General features: G+C 47.5%; 1 protein-coding gene and 1 pseudogene across 5 annotated transcripts in view; both read right to left on the reverse strand.

The window, feature by feature from the left end:
* Nucleotides 1–3275, reverse strand: part of H6PD (hexose-6-phosphate dehydrogenase/glucose 1-dehydrogenase) — a 35478-nt gene extending 32203 nt beyond the window's left edge. For all 4 annotated transcript variants that reach the window (XM_043924541.1, XM_043924543.1, XM_043924545.1 and 1 more), the window contains exon 1: nucleotides 2780–3275. In XM_043924541.1, coding sequence (XP_043780476.1) covers nucleotides 2780–2784 — 5 coding nt within the window. In that variant the 5' untranslated portion in view covers nucleotides 2785–3275. The remainder of the gene's footprint in view (nucleotides 1–2779) is intronic.
* Nucleotides 3276–17977: 14702 nt separating this feature from the next.
* On the reverse strand, nucleotides 17978–18940 carry LOC122707710 (annotated as a pseudogene). The gene has a single exon (XR_006344886.1). The product of XR_006344886.1 is annotated as a 60S ribosomal protein L5-like (transcript).
* Between the last annotated feature and the right edge of the window lie 6844 nt (nucleotides 18941–25784).

Consider the following 25784-nt stretch of genomic DNA (forward strand, 5'->3'; position numbering starts at 1 on the left):
CTGCCAACAAAGGTCCATCTAGTCAAAGCTATGGTTTTTCCAGTAGCCATGTATGGATGTGAGAGTTGGATCAAAAAGAAAGCTGAGCACCAAAGAATTGATGCTTTTGAACTGTGGTGTTGCAGAAGACTCTTGAGAGTCCCTTGGACTGCAAGGAGATCAAACCAGTCAATCCTAAAGGAGATCAGTTCTGAATATTCATTGGAAGGACTGATGCTGAAGCTGAAGCTCCAATATTTTGGCCACCTGATATGAAGAACTGACTCACTGGAAAAGGCCTTGATGCTGGGAAAGATTGACGGCAGGAGGAGAAGGGGACGACAGAAGATAAGATGGCTGGATGGCATCACCAACTCGATGGACATGAATTTGAGCAAGCTCCAGGAGTTGGTGATGGACAAAGAAGGCTGGCGTGCTGCAGCCCATGGGGTTGCAGAGTCTGACACGATTAACTAACCAACCTCAACCACAGAGTGGGCAAACAAGTTAATAAGAAACACAAAAGGAGACAACCCATACAAAGCACCTGGCACGATGCTTGGTATATAGTAAGCATCCAAGAACTGTTAGCCACTGTCATTATTAAACCAAGAGCATCATGAATAAAGTGGCGTTTCTTGCTTGTCTCTTGGAGCTTCTGGGAAACCAACTGACTTCACACAGCAGGAAAAAATGCCAACGAACAGCTCACTGACAACTTTGTGAACTTCCAGTCATACTGATGAAAAATCAAAGGGCTATAAAGCTGAGAGGGCTTCCCAGGTGGCTCAGCAGTAAAGAATCTGCCTGCTAATGCAGGAGATATGGGTTCAATCCCTGGGTCAGGAAGATCCCCTGGAGAAGGAAATGGCAACCCACTCCAGTATTCTCGCCTAGGAAATCCCGTGGACAGAGGAGCCTGGTAGGCTAGAGTCCACGGGGTCACAACGAGTTGGACGTGACTTAGCAACTAAATAGCATCAGTGGCATAAACCTGAGATGGTTAAAGAAGTCTCTACCCCAGTCCATAAGGGGTTTATAATCCAGGCCAAAGAATACAGCAGTAGAGTAAGTCTCTAACTCTGCAGTCCTGGGACTTTCACTTAACTATTCAGGGCCTTGTCTCCAGCTGTAAGATGGGTAGCATTCACCTCATTTTAATGTCTGGCCAAAAGAAAAAAAAACAAACCCAGATCGTGGCTGTGAAAATACTCTGGGAGGCAATGCTGGTAAGAGGTCTCGTAGACAAAGAGCCACCCAACTCCCAGTTCAGGGTAACAGAAAGCAAAACCAGACTTCCTGCTCTGCCTGTGGGTTAGGGACTGGCGGAATCCATGGTGAAATCTGGCAACAAGCAATGACATTTTCCCTTGTTCAAATTCCATCAATAAAATGAGAAGTGGGTAAGGACTTCCCTGGTGGCCCAGTGGCTAAGCCTCCATGCTCCCAATGCAGAAGGCCAGGGTTCCCTCTCTGGTCAGGGAACTAGATCCCACATGCCATGACTAAAGATATAGCATGCTTCAACTAAGACCTGATGCAGTCAAATAAATATTTTTTTAAGAAAATGAGAAGTGGATTAGCCACAGATGACCAAAGATGCCTCTTGGTTTCCCTTTGCCCACAGATGTGACAGTTTCCCCTTTAAAGGGCCTAAAACCATCCCACAATAGTAAATTTTATTAGTCTTTGGATAAAATAACTTGAATGTCTGCCTGGAGTGTTTATCTGCTGAGCAGCTATGTACCTCAAAGAAAGGGTTACATAAAAAAAAAAACACTGCCTAAAAGTGAGCTCTGCTCATGCCAAACACTGAGCATTTTCCTCTCAGGTGCTCCTAAAATTTGCCAGATTAGCCTCCTAAGCTCAAACACTCTATGCATCACTAGAGTACGTACTAATGTGTCTGACTCTCTTATGACCCCATGGCAGTAGCCCACCAGGTTCCTCTGTCCATGGGACTTCCCAGGCAAGAATACTGGAGTGGGTTGCCATTTCCACCTTCAGGGGATCTTCCCCACTCAGGGATCAAACCGGTGTCTCCTGCATTGGCAAGTGGATTCTTCACCACTGAGCCACCTGGGAAGCCCCAGTTAGTGTAAAACATAGCTTAAAATACACCCAGTCTTTGAAGGTTTCCTGCGTTGACTACCTTTCAGGAGCCACAGGCCTGCCTAGGGGACAGTGGGGTGGGTGGGCAAGGAATTTCAGCTTATGACTTCTCCAGAAGTTCTCACTTCCGTTTAAACACTCAAGTTTGAGTACCCTGATTCTCAGAGACCCAGACAGGTCTGCTTCTGGAAAACCATTCATTGGATGGATGTATTTGAAATGCTGATGGAAACCTGAGCGCTAGTGCCAAAGATTAAGACGATCCCCAAGGGAGGTGGGAGCTGGGGGGGGGGGGGGGGGGCGGGGGCTCCAATTCCTCCTCTTACTGAACTGAATTCCAGAAAGTCCAGGAAAAGGAGACGCCGCTGGCCCCTCCGGACCAGCCTCGACGGGGCCTGGCTGCCTCCAGCCAACCCGCCACCACGCAGCACTGCCACGCCAAGGCATCTGAGGAACAGGAAGTGAATAATTTATTTTGCGGAAGGAACGCGGGGAAGAGAATTTGGGCAGGTGGGTGGTGGCTGGGGTGACTCTTCCCAATCAAACGCCCGAAGATTTTACAGCCACGCGGGGCTGGACTCCGGGGCCTGCGGGTTCGCAGGGGCGGGAGCGCGCAGCCGCCATCCGGCTGTAAAAGACTCCTCCTGCGGCCCAAGAAGCCGGAGAGAAAGCGGGGGAGGCAGCTTACTTCATCACGCCCGTCAGAGCCGGCCGCTTCTCCGGGAAACGTCGGGGGCGGAGCGGGCCGCGCGGTGCTGCTGGCCGGGCTCAGGCCAGGTCGGGGCCCGGCGCATTCTCTTCCGCCCGCCCGGCCAGCCCCGACAGGTGCGCGTCACGCGGCCCCGCGCCTAACGCGCACTCGGGTTTCGCCAGCGACGCCGGGGGCGGCGAGCGGGGGATGGGGGGCGAGGCCGAGTCCGGCCCGACCGCCCGGTCCCGGCCCAACCCGAGACACGTCAGTGTCCGAGAGCGCGGCTGACCCTCTGGGCCTGGGCGTCAAACCCCTGCGGCCTCGGCGCGCGCGCAGTGGGGCCCAGGCCCTGGGACGCGCGCGCGCAATAGGGCCGGGCCAGGGGCGCGCGGAGAGGGGCCCCCGGGCCTACGACGCGCGCGCGCGCAGCAGGACCGGGCGAGGGGCGCGCGCAGTGGGACTGAGCCGGGGCTGGCGGCGGAGGCGGAGACGCAGGCGAGACCACGCCCCCTAGCTCGGGTCGCTAGGGGTTGGCGGGCGGGCCCCTCTCAAATGTTTCCCTGGTTCGCGGGGATGAGCTGGTCTTAAGAGCGAAGTGAGCGGGCCTTTTTCTGCGTCTCTGGAATCTCTCCTGCGTCGCAGGGGCCGGGCCGCCTTCTTGGACACGGGAGGGCCGAGGGAAGTCGTTGTGTCGTGGAGCCGAGTTGCTGGCTCCTCGTCAGATTCTGGCACAAGCCGTGGGACCTAGAACTTAGCACTTGACCTTAGGCCTCGCATTTCTCCATCTGTAGAAGGAGCAGCATGGTGCCCCGCATTTTTAATCTCCAGAAGTGATTTAGGGGTGGGAGAACAGGCTGCCTACGCTTGTGTGACCTTGAAGACACTGCGTGCTGCGTGCTAAGTCACTTCAGTCGTGTCCAACTCTTTGCGACCCTATGGACTGTTGCCCACTAGGCTCTTCTGTCCATGGGATTCTCCAGGCAAGAATGGACTGGCAACCCTGGACTGGGTTGCCATGCCCTCCTAGGGGATCTTCTCGACCCAGGAATCGAACCCGCGTCTTCTGCAGCGTCTGCATTTCAGGCGGATTCTTTACTGCTGAGCCATCCACCTGTGATAAGTGCTCAGCAAGTGGTAGCTTGCACCTCTGGGGCTTTATTAGCAAGACAGTGGAGGGGAAGAAGACCTTATCTGTAGGATGATGGGGTGATGATAAAGGAGATGACCGGTGAGCCGCCTCTCAGCACTCAGTGGATGGTATGCCAGTCCTTTGCCCCATTCTTCGCCATGATCGCGCTGTGCCTACCCTCACCCTCACCTTGGTGATCACTTTTCTCCCAGCTCTACACTGCTGATAGTGCCCCAGTGGGGCCATGGCCATCAGAAAAGCAGCTGCTTCTTCCTACTTCTCAGCTGACCCTGGGTGACCTTGAGTTAATGCAGGACCACCTCCTGGACATAGCTCCCCCATCCCATGCCCATTCCTGAGCATTTTAACTCTTTCCCTTCTTCAGACCCACCTTTCTCCCATCCCAGACACAGGAGAATACCTGGTCACCTGTGCTGAGGAGTGTGGGACCACCCAAGAGGGGGCATTCTGACCAGAAAAGAAAAAAAAACTTTTAGTAGCTTTTTATTTCATGAAGGTTCCACTAGAGGTAGGAATGTCAGGAACTAGCAGAAGGAACTTGGCAGTGGCCAGCAGGACTAAGGAGGGCCAATAGGCATGATTACCACACAGGATATTAGGCAAGAGGGTTCCAGGAAGGCTGGGGAGCCAAGGGGGGCTGGGCTCCATGGTCACCAGGGCCAGGGGCCATCTGGGGGCCTGCAGGGAGCTGCCGTATGTCAGCGAAGACTTGGCCATGCTGGGTGGGAACTGTGGGGAGAGTTAAGGAGCCAGGTCCCTGCCAGGCTGCCTCCACAGCTGGAAGTGGGTAGGAGGGTCTAGGGCAGGGGCCAGCCAGATCATATTGGACAATGCCAGGACTCAGTCAAGAGCTCTTCCCACATTCATGGCCCTGGGCGCACTGTGCACTCACATACCATGTAAACCCAAGCCAAAGGAGGTACAGATGGAAGAAGGCAGGCGCCCAGAGACAGGGATGAACAGAGGGGCCGTTTCCCAGATCCCTGTACAGATATCATGAGAATGATCTTCAGTTACCTCTAGAACATGTTTAAAAACACCCCATGGGCTTCCCTGGTAGTCCAGTGGTTGAGAATCCACCTGTCAATGCAGGGGACATGGGTTTGATCCCTGGTCGGGAAACTAAGATCCCACATGCGACGGGACAACTGAGCCCACGTGATCTAGAACCCAAGTTCTGCAACAAGAGAAGGCACCGCAATGGAAAGCCTGAGCACTGCAACTAGGGAGTAGGCCCTGCTCACTGCAACTAGAGAAAGCCTGCATGCAGCAGTGAAGACCCGGCACAGCCAATAGTAAATAAATTCATTAAATAAAATTTAAAAAATTTAAATAAATGAAAACAACCCAAAGCCAAGTCACCTATAAGCAGCTTATTAAGAAAATGCTTGTGTCCACATAGGTGTCAGTGGGGTAACATGATCAGGGGAGTAACATGAAGTGAGTCTAGAGCGTCACAGCACTTCTCCCTAATGAGAGAAATACTTCCACACCCACACATAGTTGAGATGTTTTCATTTCTCTGCCCTCCTCCCTATCTTGGAGTCCTATCTCAGTCTCCTCCTGACTCTGTTCCTCCTAATCTGATCTGAACCATTACTTCGCTTTCTTTCCATCATGAAAACAATTTGGTCCCAGGATGCTTTCAAACTGTAGTGCTGGAGAAGACTCTTGAGAATCCCTTGGACAGCAAGGAGATCAAACCAGGCAATCCTAAAGGAAATCAACCCTGCATATTCATTGGAAGGACTGATTCTGAATACTTTGGTCACCTGATGCAAAAAGCCAACTCATTGGAAAAGACCCCTGATGCTGGGAAAGATTGAGGGCAGGAGGAGAAGGGGGTGACAGGATGAGATGTTTGGATGGGATCACCAACTCAATGGACATGAGTCTGAGCAAACTCCAGGAGGTAGTGAAGGACAGGGAAGCCTGGCATGGTGCGGTCCATGGGGTCACAAAGAATCAGACATGACTTAGCGACTGAACAACAACAAGGTGTGAGAGTATGGCTCCCCAAACCAAAAATCTCAAACTTTGTCCATGGGACTTTGTGATGAGCTTCAGCACCTTGGGATACCTGAAGCTTTTCTCGCTTCTGTGCTAACAGCAGCTGCAAGGCCACATGACAAGATACTCCACATCCTGAGGGACCAGGTGTACCCAAAATTCTCTGAAGGAAGCCAGAATAAAGGAATGATGCCCCATGGAGGGGAGGGTGTCCTGGGACCCAAACTGTGTCTGCCAAGGAGCGCCCTGGAGCTCTGTTTGAGTTTTGTGTGGTTTGGTTTTTTTTTTTACTTTCTAAACTGTGGGGTAGGCAGAAGTCAGGGTTAATTCACCCTGCTTCCCAGATGTGGAAACTGAGACCTGGAGAGATGAATGACTCACCAGAGAGGGCAGAGGAGTTGGAAATAAAATCATGTTACAGTTTCTATTTTGGGGCAGCAGTCACTAAGTGAGCTCTACTCCTTCAGTCTTTGCATGGGGTAGGGAGGAAAGAACAGGTGTTGTGGATTTTCAGCCATGAGTATACCTTTTCCTCCCCAGTCATGAGAAAGACTGGCACTCTTTTCTTGTTTTAAATATTGGCTTGTTAAAGTCTACATAAAGTAACAGATATATGTTGGTTTTCTATTGCGGCCATAACAATTGACTACCATTTAGTGGCTTAAACAAAACAAATATGTTATCTTACAGTCCTGTAGGCCAGAAGTCTGATGTGGATCTCACTGGGCTAAAACCAAAGAGTTGCAGTGCTGTGTGCCTTTTATGAGGAGCCCTTTCCTTGTTCATTTGGGTGCAGAAATCAGATCCTTGTGGTTTTAGGACTGAGATTCCTGGTGCCTTGGTGATTGTCAGCTGAGGACCATTCCTAGCTTCTAAAGACTTGCACATTCCCTAGCTTATGACCCCTTTCCTCAGTCTTCAAAGCCAGCAATGGCAGGTCAAGTGCTTAGCATCTCTCATCCTTACTGTCAGGTTCATTTCTTTGATGGATCTGGGATCGGACTTCTGCTTTTAAGGATTCATATGATTAGTCAGCTCATTTGTGTAAACCAGGATCGTCTCCCTCAACTCAGAGTCCATAACTTTAATCATACCTGCAAAGTCCTTTTCACCATATAAGGTGGCATACTCACAGACTCCACACATTGGGGCCTAGACAGCTTTAGAGAGTCATAATTCTGCCTACCACAAATTAAGAATTCACAGATTCTCAAACCCTCTTGATTTTCCAGGATTTTCATCACATGATTTTTTTGGTAACAGTTTTACTGTGATATAATTCACATGCTACACAATTCATCCATTTAAAGTGTACAATTAATTGTTTTTTAATATAGCCACAGAGTTGTGCACCCATCACCACATCAATTAAGAACATTTTAATCACCCCAACAGGAAACGATGTACCTGTTGGTACTGACTCCCTATTTCCCCTCAATTCTCTCGGCCCTAGGGAACCCCTTGAGTGAAGGGGGCAAACTAAGCTGAGTCTTTTTGTTTTGTTAACTTTAGTCATGCCGTGTGGCACAGCTTGCGGGATCCCAGTTACCCAACCAGGCCACGGCAGTAACAGCACCAAATCCTAACCATTAGGCCACCAGGGAACTCACGGGGGAATACCAGCAGGGCTCCTACTGCCTAAACCCAGATCTCAGGGGCATAAAAAATCCCAAAGCTTGTTTCAAGGCTGCCAGGGAACAGGGAGGCCAAGAGAAAGGAAGAGAGAAGATTGGGAAGCAGCTGGTTTGAATAGGAACCAGGGCAGGGAACCTTGAGTAATGAATTGAGAAGCACCTGTACTCAAGGTCAACATTCCTTGCCTTAAGCTTCAAGAGGCAAAAGCAGGAAAAAGCTCTTGGCTGGCAGATGAAATGAAAAGATAAAAGTGTTGGCAGCCACCCCAGGCATCTCTGCAGCAGCAAAAGCCGCATGAGATCTTTCGGGCCAAGTGGAGCCGCAGCCTGGGGATAGCCAAGCCTCTGGAGCGGGCGACAGATGAACCTGGGGTCTGCGGAAGGACAAGACACCCTTGCCGGGGAAATGTGATGGTCAGCAGAACCTCACGAGACAGAGGCCAGCTTCCGGTTGGCTTCTCCAGGAAGCAGATGCTGTCTGCCTTTCCCAGCCCTGACTCTGCAGTGGCCTGGTCTGGAGCCAGGAGCTGGGAGCCTCTGACGAACCAGCAGCTCCCAAGTGGCTGCAGGGTCACATCAGGGGACAATCGCTCACTCCTCAGCCCCTTCCACTCCCCTCTCCAGTCCTGGACACACAGGTAAGGTACCCCTTGTTCATTCATGCATCCAATACAACATGCCAGGCTGTCTAGGCTCAGGCAATGCAGCCGTGAACAAGGCTCCTGTTCTCAAGGAACTTATATTCTATTCCAAGTCGGGGTGTTTGGTAGGGAGACAGACCATCAACCAGTAAAAGAATAATTGTGTGCATTCTCAGTCTCTTCAGTCATGTCTGACTCTGTGTGACACCTGGGACTGTAGCCTACCAGGCTCCTCTGTCCATGGGATTCTCCAGGCAAGAATACTGGGGTGAGTTGCCATATCCTTCTCCAAACGATCTTGCCAACCCTGGGATCGAACCTGCGTCTCTTGTGCCTCCTGCATTGGCAGGCCGGCTCTCTACCACTAGCGCTGCCTAGGAAGCCCAAAAGAGTAATTGCGCTGTGTTGAGCTTAGTCTCAGTCGTGTCCGACTCTATGCAACCCCATGGACTGTAGTCCAATGGGATCCTCCGTCCATGGGATTCTCCAGGCAAAAATACTGGAGTGAGTTACCATACCCTTCTCCAGGGGATCTTCCTGACCCAGGGATTGAACCTGCATCTCTTATATCTCCTGCATCGGCAGGTGGGCTGTTTACCACTAGCTCCACCTGGGAAGCCCAAAAGAATAATTACAGGGTCACAATTGTGATGAAGAAAATAAAACAGAATAATAGAATAGGATGTCTGACTGTATGGTTAAGGAGGGCCTCTCCGGGGGTGACATTGGACTGACACTAGAGGAATAAGGGCCAGTTGCACAAAACTGAGAAGAGTGTTCCAGGCAGAGAGCACAGCACGTACAAAGGCCCCGGGGCAGGAAATAGCTTGGCGTCTCTGAAAGGAGGCCACTGTGGCTGGAGCTCCAGGCTGGGGGAGGCCTGAGAACAGGTTGTAGAAGCTGGGACACGTGAGGCCTTCTAGGCCATGGGAAGGAAGGTGGATTTTATTCTAATTTGTAGTGGAGGCCCCTGGGGAATTTTAAATAAGAGAACTGACAAAATCGGGTTTCATTTCGGAAAGTCCCCGGGTTCATGGGCTGCAGGCCTGGAGGAGAAGCATTTTGAGTGGGTGGGGTTATTGTAGGGTCCAGACAGTCTAGGGCAACAACTCCAGGATGGATTAAAATGTCGATGCGATTACTGTTCAGATACGGCAAGACAAACAGATCAAAAGAAGACTGCTGCTGAGAAGATAGTCGGTTGCAGTACCCAAGAAGAGTGGGCATGCCCTGCCACCCATGCAGGGTCATGAGGATGCACCAGGGTCAGCCAGGGGACAGAAGGAGTGAGGGAAAATGTGTACAAGAACCTCAATAGTGGTTTCCATGGGAAGGCATGGGTGAGACAGGGTCAGCAGGCTTAGGATTGGCCAGTTTGAAGAGTATCAGCAGGCTCTGGGGTATAGGGGCTGCCCCCTACTCATCTGTCTCTGGTCCAGGGTAATGGGGGCAGGTAGATAGCAGCCCAGGGTGTGAGAGCCTGATAGAGAAGGAGGTTGGGGCTTAGGGATTGGATGGGTTTGTTTGCATATTAAAAGCACACTCCAGAGTGAATCACTATATCTAGGAACTGGCCAGCCCTGGGAGGGGCAGTCCCTCCACAGTCAGCAAGGCCCCAGACATCAAGGGATCAGAAACACATGGTTGACATACAAGCGACACCTGTATTCTGTGCAGAGAGGCTCTGGAGAGGAGAGGAAATTGATGGGATTTGCTGATGTTTTTAGATGTAGGTGATGAAGGAGGAAGAATCAAGGATACTGCCTGGCTGTTTGGATTAAAGCCACTGGTTCCCAACCTTTTTAGAACCAGAGATTGGTCTCGTGGAAGACAATTTTCCGACAGACTGGGAGTGGGGAGATGGGGTGGTTTCAGGATAATTCAAGCGCAGGAGTGTTCAAGCTCCTATGAGAATCTAATGCCACCACTGATCTGACAGGAGGCGGAGCTCAGGCAGCGATGTAAGCAATGGGGAGTGGCTGTAAAGACATGAAGCTTGGCTGTCTCACCTCCACCTGTGCGGCCCAGGTCCTAACAGGTCATGAACTGGTACCAGTCCATGGCCTGGGAGTTGGGGACCCCTCGGCTTAAGCATTTGGGTCCCCTCACTCTCAAGCAAGTCTCTGAGGGCTCAGGAGACACGGCTACCTTCAAGGAGCTTAAACTCTCATAGGGGAGCCAGGATACAAGTAGGGACAGTTTCAAATCAGTAGCGTTAGGCTCCCTGAAGTAAGAATATGCCTTGCCTTAAGTGACAAAAGTGTTACTGAAAAACAACGTATGATTCAGATATAGTACATGAGGGGAATACTGTATCTGAATTATATGTTGTTTTTCAGCAACATTATTTTGTCACTTAAGGCAAGGTATACTTATCTGCCTTAGAAAATCTCTTCATAAAAATTTAAGATGAAGGCTTTAAAAAATATACGCTCTTTTGATTGTATAAATAATGGCCTTTTAACTTTTTTGTTTTATAAGATCTACTTCTGTTAAATTCAGTGGTATATAACCGTAAATAACTTTTATTTTTATGTTAAAATTAAGGCTAAGGAAAGAGAGCATGCCTGGAAACATATACACTAACAAATGTAAAATAGATAACCAGTAGGAATAGACTGTATGACTCAAGGTACTAAACCGGGGCTCTGTGACAACCTAGAGGGTATGATGGGGTGGGAGGTGGGAGGGAGGTTCAAGACAGAGGGGACATGTGTATACCTATGGCTGATTCATGCTGCTCTGTGGCAGAAATCAACACAATATTGTAATCACCCTTCAATTAAAAATAATTAACTTTTTAAAAAAATGATCTAACCAAAAAAAGAAAAGAGAGCACTCATGACATAAAAATGGGCTTCCTTGATGACTCAGTGGTAAAGAATCTGCCTGCCAATGCAGGAGACTCAGGTTCAATCCCTGGGTTGGGAAGATCCCCTAGAGAAGGAAATGACAACCCACTCCAGTATTCTTGCCTAGGAAGTCCCATGGTCATAGGAGCCTGGAGGGCTACAGTCCATGGGGTGGCAAAGAATTGGACACAACTTAGTGACTAAACAACAACAAAATGACATAAAATAGGCACTCAATAAAAAGTGTTTCTGCAATTTTGATGGTGTAGCTTCCATGAAAGGAGGGACTGGTGGTGTATTTATATCTATTGCAAAGCTATAAAGAAGCTCTCTCCCCACAATATAATCATCTTGACATGGTTAGGGACTAAGCTGGGGATGTTGTAACACCTAAGATTAATGTTTCCAAGTTCTTGCTAGTTTAGATGTCACCCATCACCCACTGTGAGCATGGAAATATTGATTGCTGGTGAGAAATGTGATTGTGTGCTTCCAGGCAGGTGATGCGATGTCCTGCGGCTTTCCCTGACCACCCTCCCTTGCTGCAGGAGCGCTCCCATCACATCCGAGTGAATTCACACATTTGAAATGATATGTCACCTGCAAACATCCGTTGTTGTTTTCCAGCCTCTGGGAAGTGTCTTGTCAACTAGGCTATAAATACTTTGATGAGGAGCTGCCCAGTGGCTTCTATATCTTGTAAATATAACCCCCAGAACAAGGCTCTCTTTATTACATGCATACATGTGAAGTCACTTCAGTCATGTCTGACTCTTTGCCACTTTATGACGGTAACCCGCCAGGCTCCTCTGTCCATGGGTTTCTCCAGGCAATAATACTGGCATAGGTTGCTATCCCCTCCTCCGAGGATCTTCTGGACCCAGGGATTGAACTTGAATCTCTTTCAGCTCCTGCACTGCAGGCGGATTCATTACTGCTGAGCCACTGGGGAAGTCCTCCTTAATACATACTTGTCAGTTAAATAAATGAATTAATTAATATTACATAGCTGCCTGGTGGGCTACAGTCCATGGGGTCACACAGAGTCAGACACGACTTAGTGACTAAACAACCACAGCCACATAGCTGTCAGCTGGCAGATCTTTGTCTGATCAACCTTTTTTTTTAATGTATGTAAAAAGTCCCACCTGACTGTGCATCAAAGGACTCTGCTGAGTGAAAAGACAATCCACACAATAGGAGAAAGTATTTATAATATTTAGAATATATAAAGAACTCTCACAACTCAACAACAACAAAACCAAACAACCCAGTTCAAAAATGGGCAAAGGATTTGAATAGACATTTTTCTTAAGGAGGTATACAAATGACCAAAAAGCACATATAAAGATGCTCAACATCATTAGTCACTAGAGAAATTCATGTCAAACCACAATGAGACACCACTTCACACCCATTAAGTGAAAGTGAAAGTCGCTCAGTCATGTCTGACTCTGTGGGACCCTAGGGACCCTCCAGGCTCCTCTGCCCATGGGATTCTCCAAGCCAGTATACTGGAGTGGGTTGCCATGCCCTCCTCCAGGGGATCTTCTCCACCCAGGGACAGAACCTGCATCTCTTATGTCTCCTGCATTGGCAGGCTGGTTCTTTACCGCTAGTGCCACCTGGGAAGTCCTATGTTGTGTATACTTTTCACAATTTTAAAAATCACTAAAAAGAAAAAAAAAATCACATTGGGGCAACCTCCTGTGGATGAAGATCTGAGAAGTGTCTAACTTGTGTGGTATCGGTTAGGCCATGATACCCTAACTGCCTGGCTCCTGTGTGTCCTAGGATTAGGACAAGCTGGTCATCCTTTTTTAAAATTTATTTTTGGTGGCATTGGCTCTTCTTTGTTGCTAAGCGCGGGCTTTTTCTAGTTGTGAGTGGGGGCTACTCTTTGTTGCAGTGCCTGGGCTTCTCATTGTGGTGGCCCCTCTTTTTGCAAGTTTCAGTGGTTTTGGCACTCAGGCTCAGCTACTCTGAGGCACATGGAATCCTTCTGGACCAAGGATGGAACCTGTGTCCGCAGCATTGGCGGGTGGATTCTTCTCCACTGTACCAGCAGAGAAGTCCCAGTCATCCTTTTTGATCTTTGTATGGGGAGTGCTAGACACACAGAAGTTTATCCCCGAGCCTGACACCTGTCAGAGCTGGGACCATAGCCAATGTTCACACAGCAAAAACCTCTCCAAGGGCCCAGATCTTCTCTCTTACTTCTGTATTCCTTTCAATGCCTCCTCAACTGTCCAGCTGCAATCTTATTGTAAAGGTTAATTATGTGTTAGCTAAAATCAGACTCATTTTGATCGATAGTCCAATTTGGGAGAAAGTTGAGTATGTGAGTCCCTATTACCAAATAAAAGGCAAATGAAACTCAAACATATGCCAAAGTATCTGAAATACTTTGTTCTCAGAGCCCATGCAATGGGGTATGTGTGTGCTCAGTCCCTCAGTCCAGTCGGACCCTTTGTGACCCCATGGACTGTAGCCAGTCAGGCTCCTCTGTCCTTGGAATTTTTCAGGCAAGAGTAGTGGAATAGGTTGCCATTTCCTCCTCCAGGGGATCTTCCTGACCCAGAGATCAGTTGAACCTGACTCTCCTGCGTCGACAGGAGAATTCTTTACCACTGAGCCACGTGGAAAGCCCCCATACCATTGGGTACCAGGCTAATAATATTCTCCTAATTCCTCTAGAATTAAGTGCCAGATGTATGAGCCCCCAAATGAGTTTATCTGTATTAAGTTCCAGAAAGTTGGTTAATGTTAGAGCATGGCTCCCAGGTACTTAAAGAAAATCTGAATTACAAATACAGCACAAATGAGGCAGATGTTAGAAGAACCAGTGCCACATAAACAAGTATTTAGAGGTGAGGCAGGAAGTGTTAAATGGAGCCCTAATTAATGCGCTGCTTATTGTGCTTTCCTGCAACTAGGAGATTAACCCTAGGATATTTTTAAACCTTTTGCGTGTAGCAAAAGTTACATTGAACAAGTGGGGCTCATTGAATGCAAAAGACAAAACTTCATCTTGCCCTTCTGTCAATTCAAATCTGCTGGAATGTTTCCTCTACCTTTGGATGAAATCTGAAATGGAAATCTGACCTGCCCAGCCTCTCTCTCCAGCCAGGATTTTAAATGTCCTGTTGTTCAGTTGCTAAGTCATGTCTGACTCTTTTCGACCCCATGGACTACAGCGTGCCAGACTTCCCTGTCCTTCACTATCTCCTGGAGCTTGCTCAAACTTATGTCCATCGATTTGGTGATGCCATCCAACCATCTCATCCTCTGTCATCCGCTTCTCCTCCTGCCTTAACTCTTTCCCAGCATCAGAGTCTTTTCCAATGAGTCAGCTCTTCACACCAGGTGTCCAAAGTATTGGAGCTTCAGCTTCAGCATCAATCCTTCCAAGGTACAGCATCTCCCCACCCCCAGCTCCTGTTTTCCCACTTGGGCAGCCCTGCAATTGCTAGCTGGGATCTTTGCCTGCTCCAAAACTGCAGGAAGAAGATATGAGAAGGTGACAGACAAGGTTTACCTGGAGTGGGAGGTCCAGAGGCACTGGCATCACCGCTTGCTGCGCTCAGCGAATATTCAAAACTTCTCAGACCAGGCACTTTGGAGATTTCAACAGGGAAGAGGTGACACCTGCTGTTCTTTTTGACTACTGTGAAAACACCTACTCTGGCTGGTGTTTTGTTATTTGTCATTCCATCCTCAGTCCCCGGAGATCAGACCTCTCCCTCTGAGGTCTCTTTTCCCCTCCAGGTGATCCCTTGGGAGGATCTCAGTCTCTCCCAGATGCACAGTGGTCCCCAGAAGCTCCCACCTTGCACTGGCTCTCAGGGAAAGAATGTCACCACCAGGGGGTGCTTTAGTCAGGTGCCCTCTCCCCACCTTTAGATTTCTCAGATGGGAGTTGCACCTGGCCTTGGGAGTCAGGTGGGGGACGTTTGCTGACAAAGGTGTGTCTAGTCAGAGCTATGGTTTTCCCAGTAGTCATGTATGGATGTGAGAGTTGGACCATAAAGAAGACTGAACGCTGAAGAATTGATGCTTTCGAACTGTGGTGCTGGAGAAGACTCCTGAGAGTCCCTGGGACATCTAGGAGATCGAACCAATCAATCCTAAAGGAAATCAACCCTGAATATTCATTGGAAGGACTGATGCTGAAGCTGAAGCTCCAATACTTTGGCCACCTGATTCGAAGAGCTGACTCATTGGAAAAGACTCTGATGTTGGGAAAGATTGAAGGCAGGAGAAGGGGACGACAGAGGAGGAGATGATTGGATGGCATCACTGACTTGATAGACATGAGTTTGAGCAAGCACCGGGAGATAGTTAAGGACAGGGAAGCCTGCCGTGCTGCAGTCCATGGGGTGGCAAAGAGTCGGACACGACTGAGCAACTGAAACAAACAACTGGGGTACTTGTGTTGTCCTCTGAGTTCTCTCCATAAAGATTCCTTCAGCCTGCTGGAGATAAGAGGGAGCAATTCCCCGATCCTCCACGTGGGGGCGATACTCGCAGGACACTGACCACTGAAAAGCTTTCTTCCCTGATCTCAAAGGTGCTGCAATCTTTTTTCTCCTCCAAGTAGTTGTTGAGCTGATGGATGCAAAGCAGTAGCTTGACCTCTCCTTTGCATATTTGTCCCCCCTGGAGTTGGGAATTCTGGCCTCTCAGGGCTAGACCCGTGGCTGAAATCAAGCCCGTGAGTCCCTTTTGAACATCTCAATACACACTCTTAATGATTGAGGGCAAAGCAGAGATTTCTTCCCCCACCCCTCACCCATCTTTTAAGAGCTTTGCTTCCTACTAAATCTAAAAAGGGGAAGTATTCTCAGCAGAATTCAAGAGACTCGTGCAAATCAGAGTGATTTCAGGAGACAGAAAATTGCCCCAGGGGCTTCCCGGGTGGTTCGCTGGTGAAGAATCCACGTGCCAATGCAGGAGACGCAGATTTGACCCCTGATTCGGGAGGATTCGACAGGCTGAAGAGCAACTAAACCTGTGCACCACAACTACTGAACCTGTGTTCTAGAGCCCAGGAGCCACAGCTGCTGAAACCCAAATGCCCTAGCTAGAGCCTGTGCCCTGCAAAAAGAGAGCTACCGCAATGAGAACAGCACAGTGAGGAAGAGTAACCCCAGCTCTCTGAAACTAGAGAAAAGCTTGAGCAGCAACAAAGACCCAACACAGCCAAAAAATCATAATTAAATAAAATTATTATTTTTAAAAAGTGAAAAGAAAATTGCCCCCAAACATGAGTCACTAGGAAGAACTCCAGTAGATAATGAAGGTCTTTACAGCCTACCTGGAGCATCAGTGGACCAGAATTCTGCCCCACTGGATGAGTTTTGTCAGGAATGTGAGTGATTTCCCCATATAATCCAACCAGGGAGGAACCCAGGCACCGTCTCAGACCATTTCACTCACATATACAACCTCCATGAGCAAGTAACCCATTGATGGGCAACATTCCCCCCTCCTTTTATCCCTTGGGCGTACACCATGCCGGGCACAGTAGGATCTATCTGGGCAAAGCCTGAATTGAATCATAATCTAAGGATAAAGTGGGGAGATTCAGAGAGACCTGGAATTTATTCTTCAAGGAATTTACTCTTCTCCTTTAAAAATTCTTTTTAATTAGATTTGAGATATAAAAAGATCAATCTGCTGCTTTATTTTATTACTCTTCTATTATATTAAGTTGTAACCCTTGGTGGCTTAAAATTATAACAAGTGAAGTCTATAAAGCTAGAGATCAGACATGTTAAAATTGCCTATATTTTTCAAAGGTAGGCCCTTAAAGTCCTCCTACAGAAAGACCAGGTGCCCTAATACATAAGGAAAGAGGACATAGTGTTTTATGGTCTACCTGCCTACCTAATATCCATCCTCCCCTTCTTCTACTGACAAATCCTTAATTTTTTACCATGTGGCAATGTATGTAATTATTAACACATTTACAAGCTTCTCTTGCTGCTAAATATGGTCATGTGATTTAAGGTCTGGCCAATGAGATATAAGTAGAAGTTGCCAAGTAGAATTTATGAAAAGGGGGATAGACAGTTGGCATATGCTTTTTTCATATTCTTCCTCCACCTGCTCCTTGCTTCTTGCCTGGAATGCTGATGTAATAGCTAGGGCTCCAGCAACTCTCTTGGCTCATGAGGTGACAGTAAGACTGAAAGTCACATGCTAAGAATGGCAGAAGAGAAAGGTAGGAAAAATCCAGATTCTAGCTGACACTGTAGACCTTTGACACATGGAATTTCTTATATGAAAGGGAAATAAAGCTCTATTTTAAGTCTTTATTTATGGCTTCCATCATTTACACAGTTCTTATCTGTGACATCTATTATAAAGAATCACTTAAGTACCCAACATTTTATTTTATCAATTTTGGAAGGAAATTCCTCTAGGATACATTGTACATCCTCTTCCTTTTCAAAATCAAGCATGTAGTGTATGTAGTGAACAAAGTTGGGAGATAAAATACAGAACACCCAATCAACTTGAATTTCAGGTAAGCAAGAAATAGATTTTGAGTAAAAGCATGCCTCAAATATTAGATGGGACATACTTATACTAAAAAATATTTAGCTGTTCATCTGAAATTCAAATTTAATTGAGAGTTCTGTATTTTTATTTGCTGACTCTGCCAGTCCTAACTGAGCAGGCTCTTTTCTTGCTGTTACCTAACCTATGATGAGGTGTATGGTGATGCATTGGGGACCTACTGAGGTGTAGAGGGCTCTTAGGCATTGTGGAAATAGACCCAGATTGCCACACTTTTTATTCCTTTTTAAAATATTTTTTATTTAGTTAGTTATTTGGCTGCACCAGGTCTTCATTGTGGTGTGAAGAATCTTTTTGTTTTTTGTTCTGTTGGGTTTTTTTTTTTCTTGTTCAATAAGTTTATTATTGTCTTATCTGAAAAATCTTGATAGAAAATCGTGGTTTGGTTTAACTCTCGGCAGCTCGTTCCTGAGCTCTGAGGAAGCTTGGCTTCTTCTGAGCGACCCCATCTTTTTTCTGGGCAAGTGACATTTTGGGACGGTTCCACCTCTTCTTTTTAACTTCTTTCTTAGGCTTCTTCTCATACACTGGATTCTCTCGTATTGCAGCATGAGCTTTCTTATACATCTCCTCCATCATGTCTGGAGTTACGTTGTTCTTTATGTACTGAGAGAATTGTTTCTTGTAAGCATCTTCATCTTCTTCAATCAGGTAACGCATGTAATCTGCAACGTTCTGTCCCATGATGTGCTTTTGGTGCACCTCGGCACTGAATTCTTTGCTTTCTGAATCACAACCAGGGAACTGTTTGGTACTGTGAGGGATAGACAAGCCTCCATCGACAGCTCCCTTTAGGGCCCCCAAAACTTTATTCCCAGTAGTAGTTCTGGCAAGTCCTGCATCCAAGTAACAGGTGAAGGCACCAGGTTGACCATCAGTACTTTCCACACTGTATTCATCTCCAGTCACTTCGACTTGGCCTTCATAAATTTTGTCCATACCAAACCTATTAAGAAGCCTGCAGGCCAGCAGCAGGCCAGTACAATATGCTGCAGCATAATTTGTCAGGCCAACCTTCACCCATATTTTGGGAGTTTGTGAGCATAAGCTGCACAAACTATCATATCTCCTTCTATACGGGCATAAGCAATCTGACAAATGATATCTCTGTTCATTACACAAACAATCATTCTGTATTTAGGTGTGTTGTACTTATTTTTATCTTGGATTACCAATCATTTCTGAGCATAGTAGTCAGTTTTGCCCTCTCACCTTCTTCTGAATTTCACTTGGTATCTGTTGAAGTAGGCCTTGTTCTTGACAACTTTAACAAACCCCATCCTGCGGAACAGAAGCCCGATTCTGCAGCTTGCTACAGAGCTGCAGAACCAGCATGGCTCCGGGGGGGAGAAAAAAGGTCTGTTGGGTTTTTTTAGCTGTGGCATTTGAACTCTTAGTTGAGGCATGTGACATCTAGTTCCCTGACCACTCAGCTAGGTTTATGCCGATGTATGGGATTGAACCCTGGGTCCCCTGCTTTGGGAGCAGAGTCTTAACCACTGAACCACCATGGAAGTCCCATGCTTTTTATTCTCATTCTGCTCTTTCTAATGTTCCTGTTTCTTATCGATCGCCCTGTCTCCTGCTGTCTAAGTGAGTCTGCCTGTCTCAGCCCCTCACCCCATGGATGATGTGCTCTGGAAATCTGTGGGCAAACACGGCACTTGGAACATGGAGCTGGAAGTCTGGGTCTCACTCCAGGTCCCCCCACTTTCAGTTCTATGACCTGGGGCAGCTCATTTGACCTGTGTGAGCTTGGTTTCTGCCTGTAATATGGGGGGTAGCCAGAGCCGCCTCCTGCGTTACATGAGGCTTAAGCGTGGGCAGTGCTGGGGCAGCACCCAGCCCTGAGTAAGCACTCCGCAAATGGAGTAATTGCTGTGTGGTGGGCTGAGCAACCGGATAACCAAGCCTGAGAAACAGGATCTGAGGAGAGACCTTCTATGAGTAAAACATGAGCAACAGGGATGCTAAGGTCACCGAGAGGAGGGGTGGGAGGGAGACTGGGGGCCGAAGGTCAAAGTCAGAGGAGAGTGGGCGAGCTCGCACAGGGCGGCCGATGATGGGGGCCAGGCCAGGGATGGGGGTGCAAGTGTGCCTGTGTGCTGTTAGGTGTCCCTCCACCCCAGATTTGTGTGCTGATATCCCAACCCACAGAACCTCAGAGTCTGACTGTACTTAGAGACGGGGTCTTTAAAGAGGCAATTACATTAACGTGAAGTCTTTAGGGGTCCCTGACCCGATCTGACTGGTGTCCTTAAAAGATGAGAACAAAGGCACAGGGGACTTCCCTGGTGATCCAGTGGTTAAACCTTCACCTTCCAGTGCCGGGGGTATGGGTTTGATCCCTGGATGGGGAGCTAACATCCCACGTACCTCTCAGTCAAAAAACCAGAAATAAACAGCAGAAGCAGTATTGTAACAAATTCAATAAAGACTTTAAAAGTTGTCCAAGTCAAAAGAAAAAAGAAAAAAGCACAGACACACACAGAGGGAAGACCAAGTGAGGACCAGCAAACCAAGGAGACAGGCCTCGGGAGAAATCAACCCTGCCAACACCTGGAACTTGGACTTCCAGCCTCCAGAACTGAGGGAATACATTGCTGTTGTGCAAGCCACTCAGTCTGTGGTATTCTGTTAAGGTGGCCTTGGCAGATTCAGACAGGCGTGGAAACAGAAGTCTGTAGGAATACAGCAGCAAGCGCCTGCAGCAGTCATGCAGCCCTTGATTCAATGGATGTTCTTGTTGATGTTGACGTCGGTGGTGGTATTGACCCAGGAATTCTTCCTGCACAGAGAATCAGGGATGAATGCTGTCATTCTCCCGAGAGAATAGATGAACCAGAGAATCACAGATGGTGACAGACGCCAGGCTGAGGGGACTGACTGGGAGGAAGCATGGAACTGAGAGCCGCTCCAGGGAGCCCATCAGAAGAGGCTGCTCAAAGAGGGGGGCTGGGCTGACACTTGAAGAAGAAAGAGCCATCAGAGGGATTTCCAGAAAGACCACAATGAGGCCAGGGGCTGCTGGGGTTGAGCAGGAGAGAGAGGTAGGCCAAGAGGAGGTAGGAGGCTGGAGGCAAGGGTCAAGGCTGGACATCACAACCTCCTGGGCCTTGGTAGGTTTGTAATTTACTCTAAGGTGAGAAGGCAGATCCAAGGAGGTGTACGATCACAGAGCGATGGCCAGCTCTGCCAGCCCTTCCTCCTGGCCTGTGTCTCCAGGAAGGACAGCCATAACTTCCGTGGGCTGTGATGTGCAGAGCCATCCTATGGGCTTGGGGAACACCAGGTTTCACTGATGGGGGAAAATTAGAAGTCCCCAGGTGCCGACAAAGGTCCATATAGTCAAAGTTATAGTTTTTCCAGTGGTTGTGTACAGATGTTGAGTGTTGGACCATAAAGAAGGCTGAGTGCCGAAGAATTGATGCTTTCAAACTGTGATGCTGGAGAAGACTCTTGAGAGTCCCTTGGACAACAAGGATATCAAACCAGGCAACCCTAAAGGAAATCAATCTTGAATATTCATTGGAAGGACTGATGCTGAAGCTGAAGCTCCAATACTTTGGCCACTTGATGCAAAGAGCTGACTCATTGGAAAAGACCCTGCTGCTGGGAAAAACTAAGAAAAGGAGGAGAAGGGGCAGCAGAGGATGAGATGGTTGGATGGTATCACCCACTCAATGAACATGAGTTTGAACAAGCACCGGGAGATAGTGAAGGACAGGGAAGCCTGGCATGCGGTAGTCGATTGGGTTGCAAAGAGTCAACTTAGCGACTGAACAACAATGTGGTGGTGATTATGGGTGTGCCTGAAATTGAAGAATTCCACTGGGTGCAAATAGAAAAGAAAGGGGGTATGTTTGCTCGTCCATTCATTCATTTACAAAAATACAGGGAGTCTCTCCAGCCTGCCAGGCTCTGTCCTAGAGCTGGGGACACAGCCATGAGCCAAACAGCCAACCTCTCTGCTTTGGGGGAGGTAGCCTCCTGGCATGGGGAGACAGATACTAACAAACAAGTGGACAATGTCAAGTGCTGATATACCTGCTCAGAAGGCAGGGAATAGAGTGAGGAGGTGGTGCTGGTGTGATGTTTTGAAGAAGAGAGTGACTCTGATAAGTGGACATTTGGGCATAGGCCAAAAGAGACAGGTCCCATGGACACAGTGAAAGATGTTCATGGCTGAGGTGGGCATTTCAAGGATCCCAGGTAGGCGTCCTTGCACTGGAAATATGTGTCATCAGGCAGCCGGGGCCTGAAGATGCCCCCATCATTGCTTGGCAGTTAACACAGACATCTTGGGGAAGACTCTCAGCTCAAGCTGTGAACCTGCTGATGTCTCAGCAAAGATATATTAATGATCTATGGAGCACAAGCTCGCCTTCAGCCCAGTGTTGACAAAATGTGTGTCTCTCCACCACTCTGCACATAGTAGGTGCTCAATCAACACTTTTTTTTTCCCCCGGCCATGTGGGATCTTAGTTCCCCAACCAGGAATGGAACTCCCTGCAGTGGGAGCACGGAGTCTTAAGCACTGCACCACCAAGGAAGTCCCTCAACCAAGAGTTTTAAAGGAACAACTGAGAAAACCCACAAAGTGCGTACGTAAGCTGGCAGATCTGATATTTGAGCGTTATGGTTTTGTTTAAATAGACTCAGAGGCAGGTCAAGAGGGTAGGAGACTGCTGTTCCCCAGCTGACCATGAAGAAGCAGGAGGAAGGAACAGTGTGACCATGTAGGGTGGAAATTCTTCCTAATCGTAAAATGCACATGACTCTGCCATCCCTGTGCCCTCACGTGGCATTGCTCAGAGCAGAACAAGCTGCGCTCAGCGCAGCTATCAAACCTGTAGGAAATTCAAGGCAGGCAAAGACTTTGTCTTCTGCTGAAGACGAAAGCCACCCTCTTGGACCCCTCCCTGGTGATGGTGGTTTTGTGTTGATAGAGAAAAGGCCAAGCACATGGAAGTCATCACAGAAAGTTTTACTTATCCGGAAAGAAAAGCCACTGTGATGCACTCTACGACGTTCTCTAGTTCCAACCCAGATTCTCTGCTATGTAAAGGTCAAGGGACTTTTTATGATGTAAGAGGCAGAGAATCTCCTGAGTCAGATGGCCATCTAGAGTTTATCTCCAGGCAGCCCTGGGCCTTCAAGGGTTCTGCCTTCTCCTTAAAAGGGAAAGATCTGGGACCTCCCAGGCAGTCCAGTGGTTAAGACTCTGTGCTTCCACTGCAGCGGGCATGGGTTTGATCCATAGTTGGGGAGCTGTCTTAGTGCAGACAAAATAAATAAATTAAATACAAATAAAATCATATTTATAAAAAAAGAAGGGAAAGATATGATCTAGAGTAATATTTTAGAACCTAATGTATTTAGTAGTATTTGGAATCTAGACTTCTATTACTGCTACTGAACACATAAAAGACAGTGGGACTGTTGCATATTAACCCCACGTAAGGCAGCCAGTGAAAAAAACTGGAACCGTATCTGCTTTCTACCCCTGTGCATGCAAACTGCTCCATGCCAGTGTAGGAAACCCAAAGAGGAACTAGACAGCCCCAGTTATTTCTCAAGGTCTAAGTCATAGCCAAAGCTATGAGGACTTAAGGGCTGAGAAGAAATCTAACGGGGGTTAGAACTCTAGAAGAAAGGGAAAGGCTCACCAAATTCACCAAAAACAGCCTGAGAAAGAAGACCCAAGGCAAGCACCCACAGTGTTGGCAGCTCCTAAAGACCACTGTTCTTACCAAGTTTCTTCTTTCTTGTTGATTTGAAAGTGGATGCTTGTTTCATGTTAATTACTGACCTGAAGGCTGTTTTGTTCATCAGGAGTGACAATTTTAGATGTGCATTCCATTCTTAGGATGACCCCTTGGGCTTATCCAGACAGTTAATGTTCCTGAGTCCCTCCGGTGTGTCTAAAGGCTGCAGAGGTGTCCCTGGTTGTTGTTGTTGCTCAGTCGTGTCTGCCTCTTTGACACCTCAGGGACTGCAGCACACCAGGTTTCCCTGTCCTTTACCATCTCCTGGAGTTTGCTCAAACGCATGTTCATTGAGTGGGTGATGCCATCCAACCGGTCTCATCCTCTGTCACCCCCTTCTCCTGCCCTCAGTCTTTCCCAGCATTAAGGTCTTTTCCAATGAATCAGCTCTCCACATCAGGTGGCCAAAGTATTGGAGCTTCAGCTTCAGCATCAGTCCTTCCAATGAATATTCAGAGTTGATTTCCTTTAGGATGCACTGGTTTGATCTTCTTGTTGTCCAAGGGATTCTCAAGAGTCTTCAACACCACAGTTTGAAAGCTTCATTTCTTTGGTGCTTCTCAGCCTTCTTCACAGTCCAACTCTCACATCCATACATGACTTTTGGAAAAAAACACAGCTTTGACTATAAGGATGTAGGGATGACAAAAGACATTGCCCGGAAGATGGAGCAGCACAGAGCACACATCCAAACATGCTCAGAAAATATCTGTAAAAGAAACCAACTGGAGATGTGGACTAGACAGAAAATCAATGATGTCAAGCTGAGAGAGAGAAGAGTATGTGCAACCCCAGCACAAGGGAGCAGGAGTGTGATTAAGAGCAAGGGTTCTGAGCCAGACGGTCTCCATCCTGCTGCTCAGTAGCTTGTGTGACCTGAACCTCTTTGTGCCTTAGTTTGCCTCACTGTGAGATGGGGTGATCGATCCCTGGGTTGGGAAGATGCCCTGGAGAAGGGAATGGCTACCCACTCCAGTATTCTTGCCTGGAGAATCCCATGCACAGAGGAGCCTGGAGGACTATGGTCCATAGGGTTGCAAAGAGTCAGACACAACTAAGTGACTTAGCACAGCACACAAAATGGGGTGATAATGACATTACCTGCTGCAGAGGGTTGTTGAAAGAATTAACCAAATTGACACTTAGAAGCCAAACATTCTGTACACAGAGCTTTTAGCTTCTTTTTTCAAAAATTTAATTAAAAATTTTATTGATGCAGACCATTTTTAGAGTCTTTATTGAACTTGTTACAGTATTGTTTCTGTTTTATGTTTTGATTTTTTGCTGAAAGTCATGTGGGATCTTAGCTCCCTCACCAGGGATTGAACCCACACCTCTTGCATCGGAAGGTGGATTCTTAACCCCTGGACTGTCAGGGAAGTCCCTTAATTTAATTTTTATTTATATTGCAGCATACTTGATTTAAAATACTGTGGTCAGTTTCAGGTGTATAGCACAGTGATTCAGTTATATATATACATCTATCCAATCTTTTTCATATAGGTGATAACAGCATACTGAATATAGTTCCCTGTGCTATACAATAGGTCCTTGGTTAGTTATCTACTTTATAAATAATAGTGTGCATGTGTTAATCTCAGATTCCTAATTTATCCATCCTTCCCTTCCTCTCTGGTAACCATAAATTTCTTTTCAAAGTCTGTTTTGTAAATAAGTTCATTTGTATCCTATTTTTCAGATTCCACACGCAAGAGATATCAAATGATATTTGTTTTTCTCTAACTTACTAGACTTAGTAGGATAATCTCTAGGTCCATCCATGTTGCCGCAAATGGTATGATTAACTTCTCATACTTCTTATTGATGCCTTATAACCAAAAGGCTCTGTGTTATGGCACCTCCAGCAATTGGGGTGGGATCAGTGCTGTGATATTCCATTGCTGTTGGGTCTCAGATGAAAACTTTCAGTGGACAGTGCAGAGCGGGGGAGCACAGCCCTTCCCCCCTGAAAGATGTAGAACCTCTGAAGTTGACCTTACAGGGGAAAAGTGTCTTTGAAAATGTAATTAAGGATCTCAAGACAAGATAATGCTGGATTAGAATGGGGCCTAATTCCAATAACAAGTGTTCCTATAAGAGAAGAGACAAACAAGAAGGGAAGAAGTTATATGGAGGAGATGCCACTCAAAGACAGAGGAAGGGGTTGGTGTGATGCATCTACAAGGAAAAGACCCTGATGCTGGGAAAGATTGAAGGCAGGAGAAGGGGATGACAGAGGATGAGATGGTTGGATGGCATCACCAACTAGATGGACGTTAGTTTGAGGGAGCTCTAGGAGTTGGTGATGGACAGGGAAGCCCAGCGTGCTGCAGTCCATGGGGTTGCAAAGAGCCAGACACAA

This window comes from Cervus elaphus, chromosome 14 (genome assembly GCF_910594005.1).
Source record: "Cervus elaphus chromosome 14, mCerEla1.1, whole genome shotgun sequence".
Taxonomy (NCBI): domain Eukaryota; kingdom Metazoa; phylum Chordata; class Mammalia; order Artiodactyla; family Cervidae; genus Cervus; species Cervus elaphus.